The sequence below is a fragment of the Panthera uncia genome (assembly GCF_023721935.1).
Source record: "Panthera uncia isolate 11264 chromosome B2 unlocalized genomic scaffold, Puncia_PCG_1.0 HiC_scaffold_24, whole genome shotgun sequence".
Taxonomy (NCBI): Eukaryota; Metazoa; Chordata; class Mammalia; order Carnivora; family Felidae; genus Panthera; species Panthera uncia.
In genome coordinates, this window is record NW_026057580.1 from 1 (window position 1) to 24,262 (window position 24,262).

Consider the following 24,262-nt stretch of genomic DNA (forward strand, 5'->3'; position numbering starts at 1 on the left):
GTTACAGACTCACCTTGAATACAGCAGAGCTGGTATTCAAACCCTGGCTTCAGAGTCCATGCTCCTAACCACGATGGAAGGACCATTTAGTCAACAAGGCCATTCAGAGGAGGCTTCTTGGAAGAGGTGTGTTCGACTGAAATTTGAAGGATTAGTTATTTTCCAACAGGTAAGTGGGGCAAGGCAGAGGGTGGGAGAGGCTCCCAGGCTGAGAAGAGGGCATGAGGTGAGCTGGGGGTGGGCCTGTACAAGATCATGAAGGGCACTGTGCACTATGCTAAGAAGACTGGATTGTCTCCACTTAGTTTTTGAAAATATAGTGGATAATGTCACAAGCCATCCAAATCCCCCTTTAGAATCTAGGTACTCATTCCTCCGCCTGCCTGGGATGCTGTAGTCTGAGCACTCTAAGCTGACTCTTTTTTCTGGAAATTGCCCCTGGCCAAGGGAGCTGCCTCAACTCAAGATCATGAACCCTTTCTGGGGCAACCCATATCTGATTGATGATCAACCTGTGAGGACAAAGGCCTGGCGCCCTCACCCCAACTCAAGACAGCTCTGAAGGGACATCCACTTTCAAAACTGCTGAGAGGGTCACCCGAAGCTTTATTGAGGCTGCACTGAAGCTCCGCCCAGCCCTGCTTTCTTTACTCCACAGATGTTGATCCCCAGAGTCCCTCCCTATCAACCTCCTGCGTGATCCTCTTCGTCTCAGAGTCAATGTCCAGGGGAATTGGACCTTCACACAGGAAATCACTGAAGATCAAGTCTGATCCAAGTATTGAGTTAGGATTCTAGGTGGACAGTCTTATCCCCAGTCCTATAAAAATGTCACTCTCCTCTCCTCTAGCTTGCATTGTTTCTGTTGGGAAATCTACACTTATCCTTGTCTTTGTTTCCCTGTATGTAATGTCTGTTACTCTTCTGGCCACATTTAAGATTTTCTCTTTATCACTGTTTTTAGAGCTATTTGATTATAATGTGACCTGCCATAGTTTTTGTTTTGTTTTCATGTTTCTTGTGCTTGGGGTTTGTATCTGTGAATTTATAGTTTTCATCAGGTTTGGGAAAATTTCAGCCATTATTTTCTCAAATATTTTTTCTGCCTTCTCTTTTTTCCCAGAGACTCCAATGAGCCTGTTTATGAGGCCACTTGAGTTTTCCATAGCTCACTGATGCTTTGTTCATTTTTCCCCGGTCTTTTTTTTCTCACTGTGTTTTGTGTGTGTGTGTGTGTGTGTGTGTTTGTTTTTAAGATTTTATTTTTAAGTAATCCCTACACCCAACATGGGGCTCGAACTTACAACCCTGAGATCAAGAGCCACATGCTGTACCAACTGAGCCAGCCAGGCACCCCTGTTTTGCATAGTTTCTGCTGCTGTGTATTCAAGTTCATTAATCTTACCTTTTGCAGGTGGTATTAATCCCATTGGATGTATTTTTCATTCTAGTATACATCTCTAGAAATTCAATCTGGGTCTTTAAAAAATCTTTCATGTTCAATTTTCCTTCTAATTTCTTAAGCATATGGAATAGTTATAATAACTATTTTAACGTACTTGCCTATGAATTTTATTATCTGAATGATTTCTGGACCAGTTTCAGTTGATTTTTCTTCTCACTCTTGTTTTTCTGCTTCTTTCCATACACTAATTTTTTATTGGATGCCAAATAGTGTGAGTTTTACTTTGTTGGGTTTGGGATTTTTTAAAAAAATTTTTTAGTGTTTATTTATTTTTGAGAGAGAGAGAGAGCACAAGTGGGGGAGAGGCAGAGAGAGAGGGAAACACAGAATCTGAAGCAGGCTCCAGGCTCTGAACTGTCAGCACAGAGCCCGATGTGGGGCTCGAACTCACAAACCATGAGATTACGACCTGAGCCAAAGTCAAATGCTTAACCAACTGGGCCACCCAGGCGCCCCTGGACATTTTTGTATTTCAGTAAATACTCTTGAGTTTTGCTCCAGGATGCAGCTCATTTACTTAGAAACAGTTTGATCCACTAAGGCTTACTTTTTAAGCTTTATTAGGTGGGACCTAAACAGCTTCTAGACCAGGGATAATTTTCCCCAGTACTGAGGCACAAGCCTTCAGCATAATTTACCTCATGCCCCATGCATGATGAGGTTTTTCCACCTCGGCTGGAGGGAACAGGCACTTTTTCCACTGCTGTGTGAGCTCTGGAGATTCACTTTGCTACTTTCAGGTGGTTCTTTTCCTGCCTCAGAGAATTTCCTCACACACATGTGCTGATCTGTCACGGAGTGCCCTCTGAACATTCCAGAGCTCTCTCTTGGATCCTATGCTCTGTTCTACAAACCAGCTGCCTTGGCCTCCGTGGACTCCCCACTCGGCCTCCTCAGCTCAAGGAGACTGCTGGGCTCAGCTTGGTTCCTCCTCTCTGAAGCCCGGAAGCCCTGCAGGCAACATGGGGGAGGGGGGTCACACAGATCACCTGGCTGTTTTCAGGTGAGCTGTTTTCCTCTTTGCCGTCCTACACTGCCTGATGGCCAATGTTCAAACATCATTGTTTCATATATCCTGTCCAGTTGTTTTGCTTGTTAAACATGGGAGGTTATACAGCAAAGGAAACCATCAATAAAATGAAAAGGCAATTTATGGAAAGGGAGAAAATGATTGCAAATCATATTGGTAGGGGTGCCTAGGTGGCTCAGGTCATGATCTCATGGTTTGTGAGTTCGAGCCCCACATCAGGCTCTGTGCTGACAGTTCAGAGCCTGGAGCCTGCTTCAGATTCTGTGTTTCCCTCTCTCTGCCTCTCCCCCACTTGTGCTCTCTCTCTCTCTCTCTCTCTCTCAAAAATAAATAAAATGTAAAAAAAAATTTTGTCTTAAATCATATATCTGGTAAAGGGTTAATATCTGAAATATATAAAGAACTCATACAATTCAATAGGGGGGAAGAAAGGACAATCCACTTTAAAAATGGGCAGGGTGCCTGGATGGCTCAGTCATTAAGCATCTGACTTTGGCTCAGGTCATGATCTCTCGATTCATGAGTTCAAATCCCACATCAGGTGAGCTCAAGCCCTGCTTTGGGTGAGCCCCGCTTTGGGTGAGCCCTGCTTCTCTTTCTCTCTCTCTCTCTCTCTGTCTCTCTTTCCCCCCTGGGATTCTGTGTCCGCTCCTTGCTCACTTGTGCCCCCCCCTCAAAAAAAATGGGCAGAGCATCTAAATAGACATTTTTCCAAAAAAGACATGCACTAGCCAATGGGTACATGAAAATGTACCATACTACCCAAAGCCATCTGTAGATTGAAAGCAATCCCTATCAAGAATCCAATGACATTTTTTACAGAAGTAGAAAAAACAATCTTAAAAGTTATACAGAACCAGAAAAGACCCTGAATAACTAAGGTAGTCCTGAGAAAGAAGAATAAAGTGGGAGGCATCACATCTTCTGATTTCAAGCTACGTTACAAAGCTACAAAATCAAAAGAGTAAGGTACCAGCATAAAGACAGACACATAACCAATGGAACAGAACTGAGAGCCCAGAAATAAGCCCATGCATATATGGCCAACTAATATTTGACAAGGGAGCCAAGAATAGTCAGTGAAGAAAAGACAGTCTCTTCCATACATGTGGCCAACAGACACACGAAAAGATACTTAACATCACTAATCATCAGGGAAATGAAAATCAAAACCACAGTGAGGCATCCCCTTACACCTCAGAATGGCTACTATCAAAAAGATAAGAAATAACAAGTGTTGGCAAGGATGTGGAGAAAAGGGAACACTCATGCATTGTTGGTGGGAGTGTAAATGGGTGCAGTCACGGTGGAAAACAGTAGGGAGGTTCCTCAAAAAACTAAAAATAGGGGCACCTGGATGGCTCAGTCGGTAGAATATGCGACTCTGGATCTCAGGGTTGTGAGTTCAAGCCCCATGTGGGTGTAGACATTACTTAAAAATAAAATCTTTAGGGGCACCTGGGTGGCAGTTGGTTAAGCCTCCGACTTCATCTCAGGTCATGGTCTCATGGTTCACGAGTTCAAGCCCCATGTCGGGCTCTGCGCTGACAATGCAGAACCTACTTGGGATTCTCTGTCTCTCCCTCTCTGTCTGTCTGTCTGTCTCGCTTTCAAAATAAATAAATACATTTTAAAAACTTCAGGGGTGCCTGGGTGGCTCAGTCAGTTAAGCATTTGACTCTTGATTTGGCTCAGGTCATGATCTCATGATCAGGAGGTTTGAGCCCCATGTTGTGCTGTGTGGAGCCTGCTTGGGATTCTCTCTCTCTCTCTCTCTCTGCCCCTCTCCTGCTCCTGTTTGCACACTCTCTCTCTCAAAATAAACTTTTATTTTTATTTTTTTTATTTTTTTTTTTAACGTTTATTTATTTTTGAGACAGAGAGAGACAGAGCATGAACGGGGGAGGGTCACAGAGAGAGGGAGACACAGAATCCGAAACAGGCTCCAGGCTCTGAGCTGTCAGCAACAGAGCCCGACGCGGGGCTCGAACCCACGGACCGTGAGATCGTGACCTGAGCCGAAGTCGGACGCTTAACCGACCGAGCCACCCAGGCGCCCCTCAAAATAAACTTTTAAAACAAAATCGTTAAAAAGAATGAAATCTTGCCATTTGCAACAATGTGGATGGAGCTAGAGTATTATGCTAAGTGAAATAAGTCAGTCAGAGAAAGACAAATACCATCTGATTTCCCTCATATGCATAATTTAAGTAACAAAACAAAGGAACATAGGTGGGGTGACAAAGAGAGGAAAATCGAGAAACAGACTCTTAACTGTAGAGAACAAACTGATGGTTACCAGGGGGGAAGGAGGTGGAGGGATGTGGGAAATAGAAGATGAGGATTAAGGAGGGCACTTGTGATGAGCACCGGGTGTTGTATGCAAGTGTTGAATCACTAAATTTTACACCTGAAACTAATATTACATTGTATGTTAACTGACTGGAATTAAATAAAAACTTGGGGGAAAAATCATAAAAAAAAAAAAAATAGAAGTACCACATGATCCAATAACTCCATTTCTGGGTATTTATCTGAAGAAACTGAAAAATGAAAACACTATTTTATTTATTTATTTAATGTTTATTTTTGAGATAGAGAGAGCGTGAGCAGGGGAGGGGCAAAGAGAGAGGGAGACACGGAATCCGAAGCGGGCTCCAGGCTCTGAGCTGTTAGCACAGAGCCTGACGCAGGGCTTGAACTCATGAACCGTGAGCTCATGACCTGAGCCTAAGTCAGATATTTAACTGAGCCACACAGGCACCCCTGCAAACACTACTTTAAAAAGATATGTGCACCCCTTAGTTCACTGCAGCATTATTTACAATAGCCATTATATGGAAGCAACCTAAGTGCTCATCGATACATGAATGGATAAAGAAGATGTGGTATATGTAGACGGTGGAATATTACTCAGCCATAAAAAAGAATAAGATCTTGCCATTTGTGACAACATGGATGGACACAGAGGACATCACGCTAAGTGGAATATGTCAGACAGAGAGAGACACTGTGATTTCACTTACATGTGGAATCTAAAACAAACAAAAAGCAATAACAACAAAAGAGACACAGACTCCTAAATATAGAGAACAAACATGGTGTCCAGAGGGGGAGGTGGTGGGAGAATGGACAAAATGGGTGACAGGAAGTGGGAGATACAGGCTTCTAGTTATGGAATAAGTCATGGGGAACATAGTCAATGGTACTGTAATAGTGTTGTATGGTGTCAGATGGGAGCTACACTTGTGGTGAATATATGTCTAGACTTGTCAAGCTACTATGTGGTACACCTGAAACATTGTGTGTCAACTCTCCTTCAATTAAAAAAAAAAATTGTTTTTGGACAAGACAATCTCTCCAATAAATGGTGCTGGGAAAACTGATATTCACATGTGGAAGAATGAAATGAGGGGCTCCTGGGTGGCTCAGTCGGTTAAGTATCTGACTCTTGATTTCAGCTTAGGTCACGATCTCACGGTTCATGGGTTTGAGCCCTACTTCGGGCTTTGTGCGGACAGCTGGGAACCTGCTTGGGATTCTCTGTCTCCTTCTCTCTGTCTGCCCCTCCCCCATGTGTGTGCATGTTCTCTCTCTCTCTTTCTCTCTCAAAAATAAATAAATAAACTTTAAAAAAAGAATGAAACTAAACCCCTATTTTATACCACTCACAAAAAATTAACTCGAGTTGGATTAAAGACTTAAATGTAAGACCTGAAACCATATAACTCCTAGAAGAAGACATAGGGAAAAAGCTATTTTGCATGGGTATTGGCACTGGGCTTTTCTTGATATGACACCTAAAGTATAAGCAACAACAAAAATAAATAGACAATGGGACTACATCAAACTAAAAAGCTTCTGCATGGCAAGAAAACAAAAACAAAAACAAAACCCACTCCTCCCCCCCCAAAAAAAGTCAGAAAAATGAAAAGACAACATATGGAATGGGACAAAATATTTACAAACAATATATCTGATAAAGGGTTAATATCCAAAATATATAAAGAATTCACAAAACTCAATAGCACAAAAAAATGATCTAATTAAAAATGGCCAAAGGGCCTGAACAGATACTTTTCAAAAGAAGGCATACAAATGGCCAACAGGAACATGAAAATGTGCTTAACATCACTAATCATTGGGGAAATGCAAATCAAAACCACAACGATAGGGGTGCCTGGCTGGCTCAGTTGGTGAAGCATGCAATTCTTGATATCAGGGTTATAAGTTGGGTGTAGAAATTACTTAAAAATACACATTGGGTATAGAGATTACTTAAAAATAAAATCTTTGTGATGCCTGGCTGGCTCAGTCGGTAGAGCGTACAACTCTTGATCTCAGGGTCGTAGGTTCAAGCCCCATGTTGGGTGTACAGATTACTTTTTTAAAAAATCCAAACACAATGATACGTCACCTTAGGCTTGTTAGAATGGCTATGATCTATCTTGAACCAACAACAAAAACAAATTCATAGATACAGAGAACAAATTGGTGGTTACCAGAGTCAGGGGAGGTGGGACATTGAGTCAAGTGGAAGAAGGTGATCAAAAGATATAAACTTCCAGTTATAAGACAAATAAGTCCTGGGTAAGTAAGGTACAGCATGGTGACTACAGTTAATAATACTGCATTGTATATTTGAGGGTTGCTAAGAGAGTACATCATAAAAGTTCTCATCACAAGAAAAAGCATTTATAACTATGTGTGGTAATGAATGTTAATTAACCCTATTGTGGTGAACACTTCACAGTATGTGTGTGTATATATATATATATATATATATATCAGCTCACTATGTTGTACATCTAAAACTAATGCAGTGACAAAAAATTTTTTTAATCACAGAAAAGAAAGCATGACATACAACAAAAGGAGCAAGGAAAAGCATGGTAAATATAAAGCACAAAAGAGGATAAGAGGAAAAAATCCAAATATTAATCACAATAAATATAAATGGAAGAAATTCATTGATTAATAGAGCACCAGTTTCTTAAAAATGCAAATATAAACTGCTTAATAGAGACACATTGGATTAAAAAAAGGTTAAAACTGAAGATGTAAAAATATGCAAGTCCAAAGGATTTATCAGGAAAAAAGTGGGTCACATCATGAGGACAAAAAGTATACCACCAAGAACATATAAAAAGTCTAAACTTGCACTCACCTAATAATAGTTTCAGAAAACAGAGTAAAAATAGGTAAAATTACATGGAAAAAAATGTAAATCCACTGTCAAAGGGATATTTTAACAAAATTACCTCAGTAATTGATAAATCAAATGGGCCAAAAAAAAAAAGTAAAGCTATAGAATATTTGAAAAATAAAAATATAGGGGCACCTGGGTGGCTCAGTAAGTTAAGCGTCCAACTTTGGTTCAGGTCATGATCTTGTGGTTCATGAGTTTGAGCCCCACATCAGGCTCTGTGCTGACAGCTCAGAGCCTGGAGCCTGCTTCAGATTCTGTGTCTCCCTGTTTCTCTGCCCCTCGCCTGCTGGCACTCTATCTCTCTCAGTCTCTGTCTCTCTTTCTCTCAAAAATAAATAAACAATTAAAAAGAGAAAAATAATGAAAAATAAAAATATAACCAAGTTTGATCTAGTGTACATGTGTATAGACGATTATATGCAGGTAATATATTATCTATTATCCATTATCTATCTATTTTAGATATATTATCTGTTATATATGTAAATATCTATTGTACCTAGATTTTATATACATACATATCTATTCTATACATAACAGATAATATTTATAATACATATTATAATAGATATAATACATAGATAGATCTGAAATAGATATAACAAAATTTTAAGATTTGAAAAACCTGAGTAGTGGATACTAGGATATTTGATATACCATTCTCCAAACTTCACTCATACTTGAAATATTTTGTAATAAAATTTTAAATTAATAATTATTCACAAAAAAAAAATCTAAAATTGAGCATTAAGGCTGAACTCCCTGTTTTGGCCTCTACGGATGCCTAACATGGAAGAGTGGAGTATGAGTCTAGGTATTCCCTCCTTGCACAAAATTCCCATCATAAGTGATGCCACTAGCAAGAAAACATCCTAGCAATTGAGATGGTGAGGAAGACTCCAGGGGGCACCTGGTTGGCTCAGTCAGTAGAGCATGCACATCTTTTTTTTTTAATTATTTTTTAATGTTTATTTAATTTTGAGAGAGACAGACTGCAAGCAGGGGAGGGGCAGAGAGAGAGGGAGACAGAATCTGAAGCAGGCTCCAGGCTCTGAGCTGTCAGCACAGAGCCTGACACAGGGTAGAGCACGCAAATCTTAATCTCAGGGTCTTGAGTTCAAGCCCCATGTTGGGTGGAGACTTTGCATTAAAAAGAAAAAAAAAAAAAAAAGAGGGATGCCTGGGTGGTTCAGTCAATTAAGCGTTTGACTCTTGGTTTCGTTTCAGGTCATGACCTCATGGTTCATGAGTTCAAGCTCCGCTAAAAGCGGATAATATATATATATATATATATACACACACACACTATATATATAGAGAGAGATACTCAACCCTGCTTTCTCTACAACGTATCTGAGAAAGGAACATCATCACATTTGAAAAACAAACAAATGATGGGGCGGGCGCCTGGATGGCTCAGTCGGTTAAGCGACCGACTTTGGCTCAGGTCATGATCTCACGGTTTGTGAGTTTGAGCCCCACGTTGGGCTCTGTGCTCGGAGCCTCCGAGCCTCGGAGCCTGGAGCCTGCTTCAGATTCTGTGTCTCCCTCTCTCTCTGCCCGCCCCCCCCCCACATGCTCTGTCTCTCTCTGTCTCAGAAATAAACAAACATTAAAAAAAAAAATGAGCACAAAATGAACAATGGGAGGGTAAATCTGGTCCCTGCTATTCCTTCTTGGTGGGAAGCAGGTGTTTGTTTGATCTGGGTGTTAACCAGCAGAAGTGGGAGGATACATTGGAAGGTACATTCCATGTGCTTGATCTCTGCTTTCCTGGAACTGTTCAACCCTTTGCACATTGCTGCTTGGCATTAAGCTGACCTCTATTCTTTTTTTTTATTATTTAAAAAGAAATTTTTTTTAACGTTTATTTATTTTTGAGGGACAGATCATGAGCAGGAGAAGGGCAGAGACAGAGAGAGAGACACAGAATCCGAAGCAGTCTCCAGGCTCTGAGCTGTCAGCACAGAGCCTGACGTGGGGCTCAAACTCATGAACTGTGAGATCCTGACCTGAGCCAAAGTCAGATGCTTAACCGCCTGAGCCACCCAGAGGCCCCTAGTTGACGTCTATTCTTGAGCCAAGGCTGGCCCTTCCCCAGACCAGAGTCTAAAGTTTCAGACTGTACTCTTTTTTTTGTAGTTCCTTGAGTGCCCACTGAGTGTCTCACACAAAACAAATACCTCAAAAAAAAAAAAAAAAAAAAAAAAGTATCTTCAAAGCTGTAGATTAAAAGAGACTTTAAAAACATATAAAAAATGAGTCCATTTAAACCATAGGACTAGGGATGCACGTTTGGGTGATAAAACCATAAAGAAGCATAAGGAAGTTTACTTATGCCCTTTTTTGGTCCTTACTATAAAAAGTAAGGGCAGTGGCTACTTTTGGAGGGAATAAAGAGGCTGTCACTGGGATAGGACACATGGAAACTTCTGGGAGGCTAAAGATTTATTTCTTGATGTGAATGGTGGTTACGAGAGTGTTTTATAATAATTAATTTGCTTTAAGGTAGTTTGCTGCAGGTGGATTTTATCTTATAATAAAAAATTTTCATTGGTATGTCCCAGGAATGAATGAATGAATGAATGAATGAATGAAGCAGGGCATTGAGCATCCTTGGCTACTAACATCAAAAGAGGGACATCCAGACGCTATGTGCCCCACGATGGGAGTACACCTGTGAAATAGTCTTGCCCAAAATTATGAATCTGATCAAGCTTCCACATCCAACTCCAATTTATAGGACAGAGGAACACTTTAAATGACACCACAGGGATATAATCAGTAAGGTCCAGACTGTAGGAAACTGCAGGACAAATGAGGGGGCTGGGAGGTGACGATATGGAGGGGCAACATATTGGTTAAAATTGTCTTAAAAGACATATCAGCCAATCACAACGTGGATTTTAGGTGGCTTCTGCTTTTAAACAAACTGTACACAAACATTTATAACATTTTTAAGACAACTGGAGATTTGAACAGTGGTAGAATATTTGATGACTTTAAAAAATCTTGTCAAATATTTTAGCTGGGATAATGATATTTTGGTTATATGTTTTTAAAAAAGTATCTTTTAGAAGCACATATTAATATATTTACAACCAAAATAATGTAATCTTGAATTTGCAGCAAAACAGTAGAGCAAGGAAATTGGACATGGGCATATATAGATAAAACCAGATTGGCCACAAATCGATAATTGCTGAGTCTCATTATATTATTTCTTATTTCCCATACTTTAGTTTTACTTTTTATTTATTTATTTATTTATTTATTTATTAAAATTTTTTTTTTAATGTTTTCATTTATTTTTGAGATGGAGAGAAAGCTTGAGCTGGGGAGGGGCAGAGAGAGAGGGAAACAGGATCCCAAGCAGGCTCTGTGCTGACAGCAGTGAGCCCAACACAGGGCTTGAACCCCGAACCACAAGATCATGAACTGAGCTGAAGTTGCACATTTAACCGACTGAGCCACCCAAGTGCCCCTATTTATTATTTTTTAAGTTTTACTTATTTTATTTAAAAATTTTTTTTAACATTTTTTTTTTTTTGAGACAGAGAGACAGAGCATGAGTGGGGGAGGGGCAGAGAGAGAGGGAGACACAGAATCCAAAGCAGGCTTCAGGCTCTGAGCGCTCAGCACAGAGCCTAACACAGGGCTCGAACTCATGGACTGACAGATCATGACCTAAGCCAAAGTCGGACACTCAACCCACTGAGCCACCTAAGTACCCCTAGTTTTACTTATTTTTTTTAGAAAGAAAGCATGGGTGATGGCAGTAGGGAGGGAGAGAATCCTGAGCAGGCTCCATGCTCAGCATGGAGCCCAATGTGGAGCCCAATCCCATGAACGTGGGATCATGATCTGAGCCTAAATCAAGAGTCGGATGCTTAACCAACTGAGCCACCCAGGTGCCCCTAGTTTTGCTTTTAAAAGACAGCTTTATGAAGTATAATTTACACATCAATACATTCTATCGATTATAAGTGTACAATTTAGTAATCCTCTGTGAAAATTATTAAATGAGTCCATGTAAATGACATGTCCAGAAAAACCCTATTTAGAGAGACAGCACGCAGATCATTTAAATGGAATTATGCACTATATACTCTTCCACTCTTCTCTCTACTAGGATATAAGTTTGACATTGTCTGTAATGGAAACAGTTTTGTTGAACTGAACAATGACTTAGATTTGTAGAGCATTTGTGTTTTGTAAAGTGCTCTCATATACTTCAGGGGAATTGCATCATACTCAAAATGCATAAGTAAAGGCAGCATAACGTTTCCTACTTAGAGATGAGGAAACTGAAGTTCAGAGGGCTTAAGGGATGTGCTCAAGGTCACAGAGCTCGCCAGAAACTGAATCAGGACTTGATTCTGGCCTCCTGTCATGTGGTGAGATACTGTCCTCCATCGGGCTGTCTCACTAGAGTGCCCCCCTCCCCCGGCCCCCCATCCACCACTTAGTGCCCCCTCCCTCCACCTCAGGCCTCCTTGCACTGAGCTGGAGGGTCTGAGCTGCAAGCCACAGCTGGGTCTGCGTCCTCACCCATCTGACAGTGGATATAGAACCAATTTCAGGGCTTTGTTTTACCATTTGGAGAAACACAAAATATTCCTTCTACTCTTTCACCTTCAGCCTGAGGTCGAACGGGGAATGGCAGCCACATCACAGGTGTGACCCTAAGGAGAGAGAGGCTGGTTTATTTTCTTTAAGACATAGAGGCAGAGACAGGATGCTTTGTGTGTACGTGTGTACGTGGGTTCCTCTCCTATGGGAAAGTGTGGCAAGAATCAGGAGGGGAAAGGAGATTGCCCATCAAGTTATCTGGCACATGAAGCTTCCTTTTTTTTTAATGTTTATTTTTGAGAGAGAGAGAGAGAGAGCGCGCACACGTGCGCGTGCAAGTGGGGGAGGGGCAGAAAGAGAGGGTGACAGGATCCAAAGCTGGCTCTGAGCTGACAGCAGAGAGCTGGCACACGAAGCTTCTTTCCTAGAGGTGTATGTGAATGTGTATGAGAGAGAGCCTGGGGCCCTAATGCATGGCTCCACATACATGTTTGCCCCACGGTCCAGCTATCTGTGGCCGTGCCCACGGAGGACAGAGATATACTAAAATCTCTTTGCCTTCTCTTTGTGTCTTTGCATTTTTTAAAAAAGTGTTTATTTATTCACTTATCTTGAGACAGAGAGTGCATGTGCATGCATGCAAGTGGGGGAGACACAGAGAGAAAGGGAGAGAGAGCATCCCAAGAGAGAATCTCATCAACCCTGAGATGGTGACCTGAGCCAACATCAAGAGTTGGATGCTTAACGGACTGAGCCACCCAGGCGCCCCTGCATTTCTTGTTTGGTTATTTATTTATTTAAGTAATCTCTACACCCAATGTGGGGCTTGAACTCACAACCCCGAGGTCAAGAGTCACACGCTCTTCCAACTGAGCCAGCCAGGCACCCTTGCGTCTTTTGCATTTTTAAAAATTATGTCAGCTCTGTAACCCATACTTAGGTATTTTACAGTTATCATTCAGGAAGAATTCAGAAGGAAGCATGACAGCGCTTTTCTCTAGGGAATGGGATTGGGGTCTCAGGACTCACTTTCCACCAGGTATTCTCTTGTTCCGTTTGATTTTTTGGTCCTATATTTGTGTTATTTTCATAGTAAAATGAGGGGGAGACCATTGTTACCACCAGTGAATAATGGTGTGTTTGCCAGCCTCCCTGGAGCTCCTGCTTCTGTCAGCCTACAACAGGGCGGAGCAGATTACAACGTGCTGCAAATATAACTTCTCATTTGAATCCACTCATGCATTAACAAATATTTGGTAAATCGTTCCTATGTGCCAAGTACAGTTCTAGAACCCAGGGATATAGCAGTAAACAAAACTGTAAAAGTTCCTGCCCTCCTGGGGACTTATATTCTACTGGGCATAGAAAGACATACAACAAGGGTGCCTGGGTGGCTCCGTCATTAAGCCTCTAACTCGAGTTCGGCTCAGATCATGATGACACAGTTCATGGGTTTGAGGAGAAAAGGTAAGGCAGGGAAGGGCGATGGGGAGTTCTGGGAATAGGAGCCTGCCATGTTGAATAGGGTGGTCAGGGAAGGTGACCCGTGAACAGACTTGGAAGAGCTGAGGGAACGCTCCAGGGAACTACCTGGGAGAAAAAGAGTTCCAGGGAACAGCAAATGCAAAGGCTCTGAGGCAAGGGCATGGCCAGCATACTTGAAGAACAGCCAGGAAAGCCAGCGTGGCTGCAGAAAAGTGAGTGGTAGTAGTAGGAGATGGGGTCCGCGAGGTAAGAATCACCAGGGAATGATGCACTTGCGTCTAGCTGAGATGGGAAAGGCCAAGGCCAACAGGACCGGGTGGGGGTGGGAGGCAAGCTGCAGTGACGAAGTCGGGGCGGTGGGTTTCCGCCCCTGGCCCGTGCTGTCCTCAGCGTCTGGAGGCTAATGCCACGCTCCCAGCTCGCCGCCAGTCTTAGGAGGGGCCTCCCCGGACCCAGGGAGGGCTGGCCGAGTCACGTGGCCGCGAGCGGGCGCCCCCTGGCGCGGGAAACGGAGAGACGGCGGCGGCGGCGAGGATGGCGGCGGCGGAGGCCAGAGCGCGGGAATACGGGGAGCCGGGCCAGGGGGGCCGCCAGGCCCTGTACTTCTGCGGGAGCATCCGCGGCGGACGCGAGGACTGGGCGCTGTACGAACGGATCGTGTCTCGGCTGCGGCGCTTCGGGGCGGTGCTCACGGAGCACGTGGCGGCCAAGGAGCTGAGCGCGCGCGGTGAGGCGAGAGGCGGGGCGCGCGCGGCCGGGCCCGGGGCGCGGGCGGCGGGGGAGCGGGCCGGTCCCGCCTCGCTACAGATTGCACTCCGCTCGGCGGCGGCCATCGGACCACCGGCCGGCCGCGCGTCCCTACGGCCCGGAGCCCTCCCTCCTGCCCAGCGGGGAAGGGGAGCCGAGGTTCGGACCGCGTGGGTTCCGTGAACTTGCGGGTGGGAGCTCAGTCTCCGCATTCATTTGTTATCTTGACCTCGATTCTTTCCTGGAGAACTTCACCTCTTTGCAGGGACTGAGCAGGGAGGAGCAGATTGGGAGTGAATGGGGCTGCTTCAGTTCTCAGCTTCCCGCTGGCATCTGCTCCCCTACCTAAGATCAAGCTTATCCCCCTTTGCGGTCAAGATATCCGCCCTGTCTTGGGCCCGAAGGACCCCAATTCTTACCACCACCTTCTCTCACGTACTCTCATCAGGCTACTTCCTGGCTGCTGGGTCTTTCAAAAATATTGCTTTGATCAGATTTGGTCTGGAATCTCGGCGAGTTTTCTACTTTGAAAATCGCGCCAAAACTCGTAACTTCTGCTCAGAAAACCTTTTTTTTCCCCTCGCCCGACCGAGGAGCGGGTCCAGGATTTGTAATATCTAATGCAGTTCTGGGAGCCCTCTTTAAAAAGGTGAAATCACAAAATTGCTAGGGCGTTGGGAAGGGCTTGTGCAAGTGCAGGACCCAGAAGCTTAAGGTTCGTTTGGTTTCACCGCTAGTCCCGTCCACGCCCACCTACTGGTTCCGGAACTTCAGTGTGCTCAAAGGAAGTCTGAGGGAACTTGTTTAAAATGCAGATTCACATAGCACAGTCTGGGTTGAAGGCTTAGAATTCATTTTTAACGGACTCTCCAGTGATTCTGCTCTGATTCCGGAGGTAACGTTTAATCAAGCTGGAAATGAGATACTGATCCCAGTCAGAGCCTCTCCTACCTTCCTTTCCACCACCTCCTACTGGTCATGGGCTGTATTACAGCACTGGTGCTCAAAGTTTGGTGCGGTTCACACTCCTCTGAAGAGCTCCTGAAGCAGCCTGACCTCATATCGAGCTCTCGGCTGATTCTGGCACCCACCAAACCTCGAGAGCCACTCAGGCTCCCTAGTTGTTCATCCTTCTTTGCACGGGCGTTCTCTTGCTACTGCCCATTTCCATCCCGCACTGGAGGAGGATATTCCTCCTCCTTTCCATCTCTGATCCCTGTCACACACTGAGGTATAGTCCTTCCCTTAATCTCATCTGTGTCACTCATCTGGCCCTAATCACACATCCCTCCTAGCATGGGATTGAATCTTTCTTGTGGTTATTTCCTCACTCCTTTTCATGGAACCTTAGTGTTGGGTGGGTCCCTGGTCACCTAGCATGCGGCAGGGTGAATGTGGGGGTGGCAAGGGCATAGGAGAGGTACTGAGTGCTGAGGACCAGGCAGGGGCTTGGCCTTGACCAGCTTTTCCTCATCCACAGGGGAAGAGGCTACTGTAGGTGACAGTTTCATCCATGAGCGGGACCTGGCCTGGCTGCAGCAGGCAGATGGTGAGCAGTTCCCCCCACCCTCGCACCTCCTATCCACAAACTCCTCTGGGATGTTAGATCCCGTCCACACCTAGAAGGGACTCCCCAGAGTTCTCTTCTCACCACACCCAGAGTCTTGTCATTTCTCCCTCACAAGCCCCGGGTATTGAGCCTTAGTCTCTTTTCTTCCCAGTGGTGGTGGCAGAAGTGACCCAACCGTCGTTGGGGGTAGGCTATGAGTTGGGCCGGGCCATGGCCCTCAATAAGCGAATTCTGTGCCTGTTCCGTCCACAATCTGGCCGAGGTGAGCACTTCAAGCCCTGGATGGCCCCTTCTCCACCCCAGCTTTCTGTGGACCCAGCCCTCAGCTCCTTCCCTGAGGGGGCTCTGGGTACAGTGCCTACCCCCAAAATGGGACAGGGAGGGGAGCGGAGAGGGGGGGGGGGGAGTGTGGATGGGAGCCACCATTACTTTCCTCCACCCTGCTCAGTGCTTTCAGCCATGATCCGGGGAGCGGCAGACGGCTCGAGGTTCCAGGTGTTAGACTATGAAGAGGGACAGGTGGAGGCCATGCTGGATCGATACTTTGAGGCTGACCCTCCTCTAGCAGGCAGCTGTCACCCCTGACCCAACCGCTTGACTTAACCCTGCTCTGTTACGTTCTAATCCCAGACTCTGCCCTAGTGCCCTTCCTGCCTCCTAGCCCCAGTTCTAAATTAAAAGGTATGTTTAAAATTCTAACTTTATGTCTGTGAGTGGTGGCGTGGGATCAGTCCTCAATAATATCCTTTTCCTGCTGCATTTCACTTCAAGACATAGAGAACATTAAACATTCTGTAGATCCGCAAGAGAGGGTACTATCTAATGCCGTCAAGCTCCTGCCAGGAACACTGAAGAGTATGGGAAGGTTGGGCCGGGGTAGGGGGTGGCTGTTTGTCTGTCTCTGATGCTAGGCTGGGTCTGGGGCAAGCGGGCAGGCCTACGCCTGGCCCTGAACCATGTAGACTTTCATTTCCCTTTGTCAATTTAGGTCCAGTGGGTCTGCTTTGGACCTTCTCTGAGAACACAAGAGTCTGGAGGTTAAAAAAAAAAAAAAAAAAAAAAAAAAAGTGAACAATGAGGAGGGGGGTGTGTGGAGGGAGTAGGGAGTTGACACTAGCCTTTGGGGACGCACCTGTGTCAGCCTGCTTCCAGAGAAGTATGTTAAAAAGTTTATTCGGTAAACAGAAGGTACTGGAGACACTGGGAATTGCTTCCCCCAACAATGGCAGGAAGGGGTGACTTCACCCCCTTGGCCCCCGTGACTCTGAGGTGGCTCCAGGTGTTCCTGCGTCCTGGCCCTCAGTCATAGGCCTCATCATCATCCTCCTCGTCACCGAAGAAGAAAGTGTCTCGGTCCAGGTTCTCAGACTCGTCATAGGAGAAGCTATCATTGTCCAGCTCCTCATCAAACTCATCCTGCTGCCACTCGGGCACATCATCCTCATCATCTTCCTCCTCCTCCTCCTCTTCATCCACCTCCAGCCCTGAGGAGCTCTGCAGCCTAGCAAGGGAGAGAGCCACACTCAGCCCCAGAAGAAGCCTAGCATCCCCCACTCCCCCGCCATAGCTCTGCCCACCCTACTCACTGACTGCCAGGCACATTGGATCCTTTCGCCTCTCGGGCCTCTAATGATGGGCTCTGCAGACCCACCCGGAAGTCCTGGCAAGGAGACAGGGAGATGTGGGAAGTGGGAGAGTAGAGGACATTGGGCCTCTGCCCATCATTCCTTCAATGAACATTCTCTGAGGGCCTATTCCCTCTACTCTAGGTGCCAGGCTCCCAGCAAGAATGTTCCCACCTCCTCGTCCCTCCCTCATCCCAGGACTCCACAAACCGATGCCTTTGTGAAACGTAACTCAGGCAGTCTCCAGGGACACAGGTTGCGATGGTGAGGCACACCGCCCCCGTGCTTCAGGAGCTGGCAGTGTATGTTCACGTCTTGTCTGCCCAAGTTACTTACTCATCTGTAAGCTCCCTGAGGGCAGGACTCATAGTTTAGATGCAACATCAGTGTATTAGAGCTGGGAAGAACCTCAGAGATCCCTTACTCGGTGGATCCCAGTCCCCTGGCACCCACTCCTGGGATACTGAGTCTACATCTGAGAAGTATGAAAAAGTTCCCCAAGTGATTTTGATAAGCATCTGGGCAAATACCCTTGATCGGGGCTAACTCTCTTGCAGCACTCACCAGGTGGTTAAGTGGCAGGGTCCAACCACATCCAACAGGCTGGCCTAGAAGCTGGGGCGCAAGCCCGTGTCTCCGAACATGTTTCACCCTCCCTGCCTTTCCTTTTGGATGCTCCTAGGGCAGGGGCTGTGCTGGGCCCAGGGGGCCCGGGGTCGGGCCACATACCTGGGTAGAATGCTGCAGGATAGCCAGCAGCCTCTCCTGGATCCTCCGGAGCAGCTCCAGGCCCGTGCTGAGGCAGTCTGCCCGCAGGAGGCGCAGGGACGAGGCCAGGTCTCTGCACCGCAGCAGCGTCTCCTCTGCAGAGAGGGCAGGGCACAGGAGCTCCCTCCCTTCTTCCATTCCTTCCATTCCTTCCTTCAACAAACACCTACCGAACATCTACCAAGTTCTATCAACACCTACCAGGCATAGCCCTAGATACCTATTCTGGGGGCGGGGGGCGGGCTACATCGTAGCAGAGGGGGACAGATGGTAATCAAACCGGTCAGGTGAAGCCCTTAGGCACCTGACGGCATGGCATGTACCACCCACCTTCATACCTGACTTTAAAAGGCCGATATATCTGCATCTGTAAGGCTGTGAAGAAGTAGGTGGAGGAAGAGGACAGAGCACAGTGGGGAGCTGGGAGGGGGGTGCTGTTTCACCCACTGTCTGCGGGGATGGACTGCTCAGAGCGGGGAGGTGGGCAGGAGGTGGGAGTGAGCAGGCAGGAGGCCAGGCCTCACCTAGGAGGATCTGCAGGGCGTTGGTGTGCAGCTCCAGGTTCTCGGTCTGCTGCTCCACCACATCCATGTGCTCTGTGTCCTGGTTGTAGAAGCTGTACACGCAGGCATAGGCCAGCACCTGTGGGAGCCCGAGTCAGCCCTTTCCCTGCTCAGGCCAGGGGGCCTCCCTGCTTCCTCATTCCCTCCATCCAGGCAGGTTAGAGGAAAGCGGCCCAGCCCACCAGAGCCCCTTGGCACATCCCCCGCACCCCCTCCCCGGCCTGCACCACCACCACCTTGCGAGCCTGCTCCAGGCCCCGGCAGGCGTCACTGAGGAAGGTGAAGGACTTGGGTGGGGGCACCTCGTGGATGGCAGACACGCGGTTCCGCAAGCTCACGGCGAACTCCTGTGCAGGCGAAGGCGGATCAGCGCTGCTGCGTGCAGCCCTCCCCCACCCGGTCAGAACAGCACCCACCCAGTTTGGATCTTTGGCCGCTGCCTGGCCATCCACCCCAGCCCTCTGACCTTCTCACCGACACAACTGTTTCCTCCCTGCTCACCCGGGCCTGGTGATGGAAAGTACACCTCTCGTTATAGTCCTGAAACCGCTTCTCCTGGCGAGCTGCTTTGCTTACCTGGTAAGGGCAGGTTGAGAGGGCTCTAGGGTGCTTTGCTGGGCAGGATGGGGTTAACACACTAGGTACCCTGCGAGGAGGCCTTCTGACACCTCACCCAGACCTCATCATTTAATCCTAACTCTGTGAAGCAGGTCACATTATTATCCCCTGGTACAGGTGAGGCTGAGGTGTGGGCAAACGCCCTGGCACTGGTGCCAGGCTCTGACGCATGGCACCTGCTCTGCTCTGGCCTGGTGCCTCCTGAGAATATAGACCTCCCAGGACAGAACTTCCAGCACCTGTAGGCCCAGGTGGCTTCTGTCTTCCCACTGAGCCTCTGTCCCAACAGCTGTTCAGCTGCTCAGGACACCCAGGGCCCAGCAGCAGCATCCCATCCTGACTGCCCTTGGGCCTCCTCCTGGCCCCGGCCCTTACCATGGCAGAGCAGTTGTAGTAGTCTTTGTGACTGGGCTTCCACGACTTGAGGCAGCGCCAGCAAAATCCATGGTTGCATTTGGCACACGTCATGCTATGGAGGAAGCTGGCTGGTCAGAGGGCTCCTGGCCGGGGCCACACCGGGAACACCAAGGGCGTGGGTGCCCCACAGAACATGCCCCTGCCCCCTCCATGCCCTTACAGTCTCCTTAACCTCATCAATGCCTACTGCGCACACCCTTGCTTCTGAGCCCCTTACAGTGCAAACTTCAAAGCGGGGGTGGGGTGCCTGGGTGGCTCAGTCAGTTGGGTTTCTGACTTGGGCTCAGGTCATGATCTCATTTTGTGCGTTCCAACCCCTCAGCATCAGGCTCTCTGCTGTCAGTGCAGAGCCCGCTTTGGATCCTCTGTTCCCCTCTCTCTGCCCTCCCCTGCTTGTGCACACACCACTCTCTCAAAAATGAATAAACATTTCAAGAAATTAAAAATTAAAAAAATAAAGGCGGGGGAAGGAGCATTAGGATGCAGGAGTCACTGGGGGCGCCCGGGTGGCTCCGTCGGTTAAGCATCCAACTCTTAATTTCGGCCCAGGTCGTGATCTCACGGTTCACGCATCTGGCTCTGCACTGACAGCGTAGAGCCGTCTTGGGATTCTCTCTCCCTCTCTTTGCCCCTTCCCTGTCCACGCTCTCGCTCTCTCAAAATAAATTTAAAAAAAAAAAAAAAAAAAGATGCAGGAATGACTGGAGGCCGCCTCCTTTGCTCAGCTCTGTTCAGCCCCACAGCCCCTCCATACCACCAGGACTCCCACCCTCTCCCATGCTCTCTGACCCCACCAATGACCACAGTACCCCCTCTTACTGCAGACACCCCTCATTCTTCTCAATGGGAGCCTGGCAGCTGGGACAGCGCTTGGAGATGAGCTTGGCCAGGTGCTTGCTCTGAGCCTCCACGCTCATGCCGTCATAGTAGCCGCCATCATCGACCCACTGGGACATGTGGCCACAGCTGGCAGGGTAGTGCGCCTAGGGCAAGAGGGGAGGACATGGCTGAGCTCTAACCAAGGGTGGCACTGCAAGTGTGTGAGGGAGGGAGGTCACAAGTGAAGGACTACAGGAGAAGGAACAGAGCTCAGCCAGGTGACAGCATGTGAGGACAAGACATGGTGTGTGTGTGAGGGGGGGCGGTGGCAGAGCAGAGTGCTGGCAGAGGAGAGGTACAGGCCTTGCTCAGGGGCAGGGCTGGGCAGGCACCCACCTCGGGGAAGCTACAGTTGAAGCAGGAGGCCCAGCCACATTTAGAGCAGGTGGTCCCGCAGCCCAAGCCCTGGCGGCACAGGATGCGGTCACAGCCCTGGGGGTTGGTGCACCACGTCAGGTTGGAGCAGCTCTCCACGTAGCCACGCAGGAGGGCCTTCTCGTACTATGGGGGCATAAGTGCCACCAGGTGAGGGCATGGCTCTCCAGGATGCCACACCTCCGGACCCCCTTCCCCCCCACCGCCGGCACCCAGAATGTGGGCCCACCCCCTGGGGCCTGCCCCTCTGGCTGTACACCGAATCCTCCTGCAGAGGAGGGACTACCTTGGAGATGACATCTGGGGAGGAGACAATGTCCCGAATGAAGGCTCCAGTGGGCTGTGCAGGGCAGTCGGCGATGGGGCAGGTGCAATTCAGCACAAGGTTCTGCTCAATCCGAGTTGTCAGATACTCATTCCAGCAAGACTGGAGGGGAAAGGAGGGGCTGCTTAGGGACAGCAGGGGAGCAGCACAGGAGGACATCTTGGCCTGGTAATTAACCTAGCACCACCCTCCTGACTATGGAAGGCCAGAGACAAGCCTGCTTCTGGAGCAACCTCAAAACTGACCCTAATCTTTCTGGCTTCTATGGGTTTTCCTGGGATTGGCCCAAATCACAGTTGCCTTTGAGGATGTGTGGGCCAGGGTAGTGGCCTCGTTTTAATTATTGTTGAGATGGACATGGAGGGAATGGGTAAGAGAATCAGGACAAAGGAGATGATTCAAGTTCTAAGAAAGATCTGGAGAGAGCAAGAAGGCCAGAGAGGAAGGAGGCCTGGGGCAGTAGGGTGCCTTTTCCCTGTGGGGTAGCTGGCCTTGGACACTGCAAACACCGCTGTGGCCTCTCCTCCCAGCTCCATCTGCTCACCTAGCTCCTTGATGCTCCCATCTTCCCAGACTCAGCCTCTTCTCCACAAAAAAGCCTCGCCTACTGAACCCCCCACCCATCCTGGTCACGGGTGTCGGAACCCTCACATCTCTTGGATTCTCTTCTAGCTCCCATGTCACTGCACCACCCTAAACCAGGCCTTTATCCCCTGACCCCTAAACTGCTTGTCCCCATAAATGGTCTTCCTACCCAGATCCCTCCAAGAAAGGTACTAAACAAAACAAAACCCTTTTTATGGTGAAATAAAGCCAGATAAGTTGGGAAATTGAATGCAGAATTCCTGCATTTTTTAGAGAAAACAGGAAAATACTCCAAATTCAGACTTCATGCTTGCAGGCATATGGGCACAACAGGGCCCCTTACAGCCACAGAGGACAAAGGCTGGCAGCTGGGTTTGGAGCCCATCCCACTCCCCTAAGGAGCCCCTCTGCTGTTGGCTTGCTCTCGCTTCTGCCGTCCCCCCTGCCCAGCCCACCGGGAATGCAGTCTCCGTCCAGCCTGTACTCCCCTCCCACACCTGCCAACCCTGCCTGTCACTCAAGGCTCACACGGGGAACACCCCCCCCACACACACACAGCCCCCATCGACAGCTCCAAACCCAGGACTTCCCTTCTCTGAGTTCCCTTACATTTCATTGTGCTGCTCAGCTGTGACTTAAACATAGGCTCCTCTTTGGCTGGGACATCTCCAATTAGCCTGTTTTTCTCACTTTCCCTGTCGTTCCATCTCTACAGGGGGATCTATACAGCTCAGCACTCTGGACCTGCTTCTCTCTCTCTGCAGGATGCCAGCTAGGCCTCTCCACTTAATTCCAAATTCTGCTGTCCAGTCCCACACAGGTATCCAACAAGAAGCTCAAACTTCACATGGTCAGAACAGACTTAATTTTCCCTCAAAAACCTGCCCTCCACACCCAGCCCCAGCCCCAACAGCTTGCTAAATTCAGTAGACGATGACATATCTCATCCACCCAGATGCTCTGGTCAGAAACCCAGGAAGTACCCTTGATTCCTTTGTCCTAAGCCCCCCATCAGCTCCACCAAGCCCTGTCAGCTCTGCCTCCTGACGTACCCCAATCTGTCCCCTTCTCTCTTCACTGCGAACGCTGGGAAAACACCCACCGCTTCCTGCCTCTTTATACAACAGTCTCCCAACAGGTGCCCCTGCTTCCACACAAGATCTGCCCAACCCTTTCTTCCACACATGGTGATCTTTTAGAAAATGAAAATCAGATCCAATTACTCCCCTGCTTAACTCCATCGTGGCTTTCCATAAAGTCAAGCCCACTGTATGCCAATCCCAACCCCACTGGGTCCGTCTCCCTCCCAAATCTCTCCCTCCACTGTCCCACCACATCACTGTGCTTTAGCCACCAGTCTCAGCTTCTTTGCAATTGCTGTCCCCTCTGTCTGCCACACTCTTCCACCAAATAGTCACCTCTTCAAGGACAGCCTTCCCTGGCCTCCCCAATCTAAAGTCCCTGACAGGGACTCTCCCCCCACTCCTCACCTCAGTCACTTCCTATGACATGACCCTGTTGTATTTCCTTCCCCTCACTTGTCATAAAAGCATGAGGGAGGGCCCTGGAGCAAGACTGCCAAAGTCCAAATCCTGACCTTGGGCAGGTGACTTCTCCTTCAGGCGCCTCCATCTGTCACCAGCAAAATGGGGATGGTAAAAATACCGACCTCACACAACTTTCATGGGAATTAAGCAAGATAATGCATATATAACAGCAGAACGGCCCAGAATGCATCCCCCATAAATATTAGCTGCTGATATTATTAGCCCTTGGGTCATTTCTGGCTTGGATTTTCCCACCCCCTCATATAGCACCCGGTGCTGTGCACACTGTGAGTTCATGACAAACATTAGTTGAATGAAAAAGTGAAAGTGGGAAGGAAATAATTAAGAACCAGGAAAAGGGGGGCACAGGCAACCGTGTGAGAAGAGTAACTTGAAGCAGAGCAAAAAAGGAAGGAGGAAAAGTACACGTACACACACATGCCAATGCACGCGTCCCAGATCACCCACCACTGGGGAGACGC

At 47.7% G+C, this 24,262-nt stretch overlaps 2 protein-coding genes and 1 long non-coding RNA gene across 6 annotated transcripts in view; 2 read left to right on the top strand and 1 right to left on the bottom strand.

Annotated features, from left to right (window-relative positions):
- The first annotated feature begins 6 nt into the window (after positions 1-6).
- Positions 7-842, top strand: LOC125938092 (uncharacterized). The gene is made up of 2 exons (XR_007462608.1): positions 7-169; positions 659-842. It is a non-coding gene; the product is annotated as an uncharacterized LOC125938092 (long non-coding RNA).
- Positions 843-14,270: 13,428 nt separating this feature from the next.
- Positions 14,271-16,790, top strand: DNPH1 (2'-deoxynucleoside 5'-phosphate N-hydrolase 1). The gene is made up of 4 exons (XM_049653226.1): positions 14,271-14,488; positions 15,989-16,057; positions 16,230-16,340; positions 16,527-16,790. Exons 1-4 carry the CDS (start codon positions 14,296-14,298, stop codon positions 16,661-16,663), a joined length of 510 nt encoding a protein of 169 aa, XP_049509183.1. The 5' UTR covers positions 14,271-14,295; the 3' UTR covers positions 16,664-16,790.
- Positions 16,791-17,235: 445 nt separating this feature from the next.
- The window catches only part of CUL9 (cullin 9), a 37,268-nt gene continuing 30,241 nt past the window's right edge, over positions 17,236-24,262 (bottom strand). For 3 of the 4 annotated variants that reach the window (XM_049653223.1, XM_049653221.1, XM_049653220.1), the window contains 10 exons: positions 21,610-21,750; positions 21,285-21,449; positions 20,889-21,052; positions 20,028-20,121; positions 19,536-19,610; positions 19,271-19,381; positions 18,996-19,113; positions 18,433-18,566; positions 17,665-17,738; positions 17,236-17,579 (listed from right to left, as the gene is read on the bottom strand). In XM_049653223.1, the coding sequence (XP_049509180.1) occupies positions 17,378-17,579; positions 17,665-17,738; positions 18,433-18,566; positions 18,996-19,113; positions 19,271-19,381; positions 19,536-19,610; positions 20,028-20,121; positions 20,889-21,052; positions 21,285-21,449; positions 21,610-21,750 (1,278 nt within the window). In that variant the 3' untranslated portion in view covers positions 17,236-17,377. The remainder of the gene's footprint in view (positions 17,580-17,664; positions 17,739-18,432; positions 18,567-18,995; positions 19,114-19,270; positions 19,382-19,535; positions 19,611-20,027; positions 20,122-20,888; positions 21,053-21,284; positions 21,450-21,609; positions 21,751-24,262) is intronic. The other variant, XM_049653222.1, reaches the window with a different exon arrangement.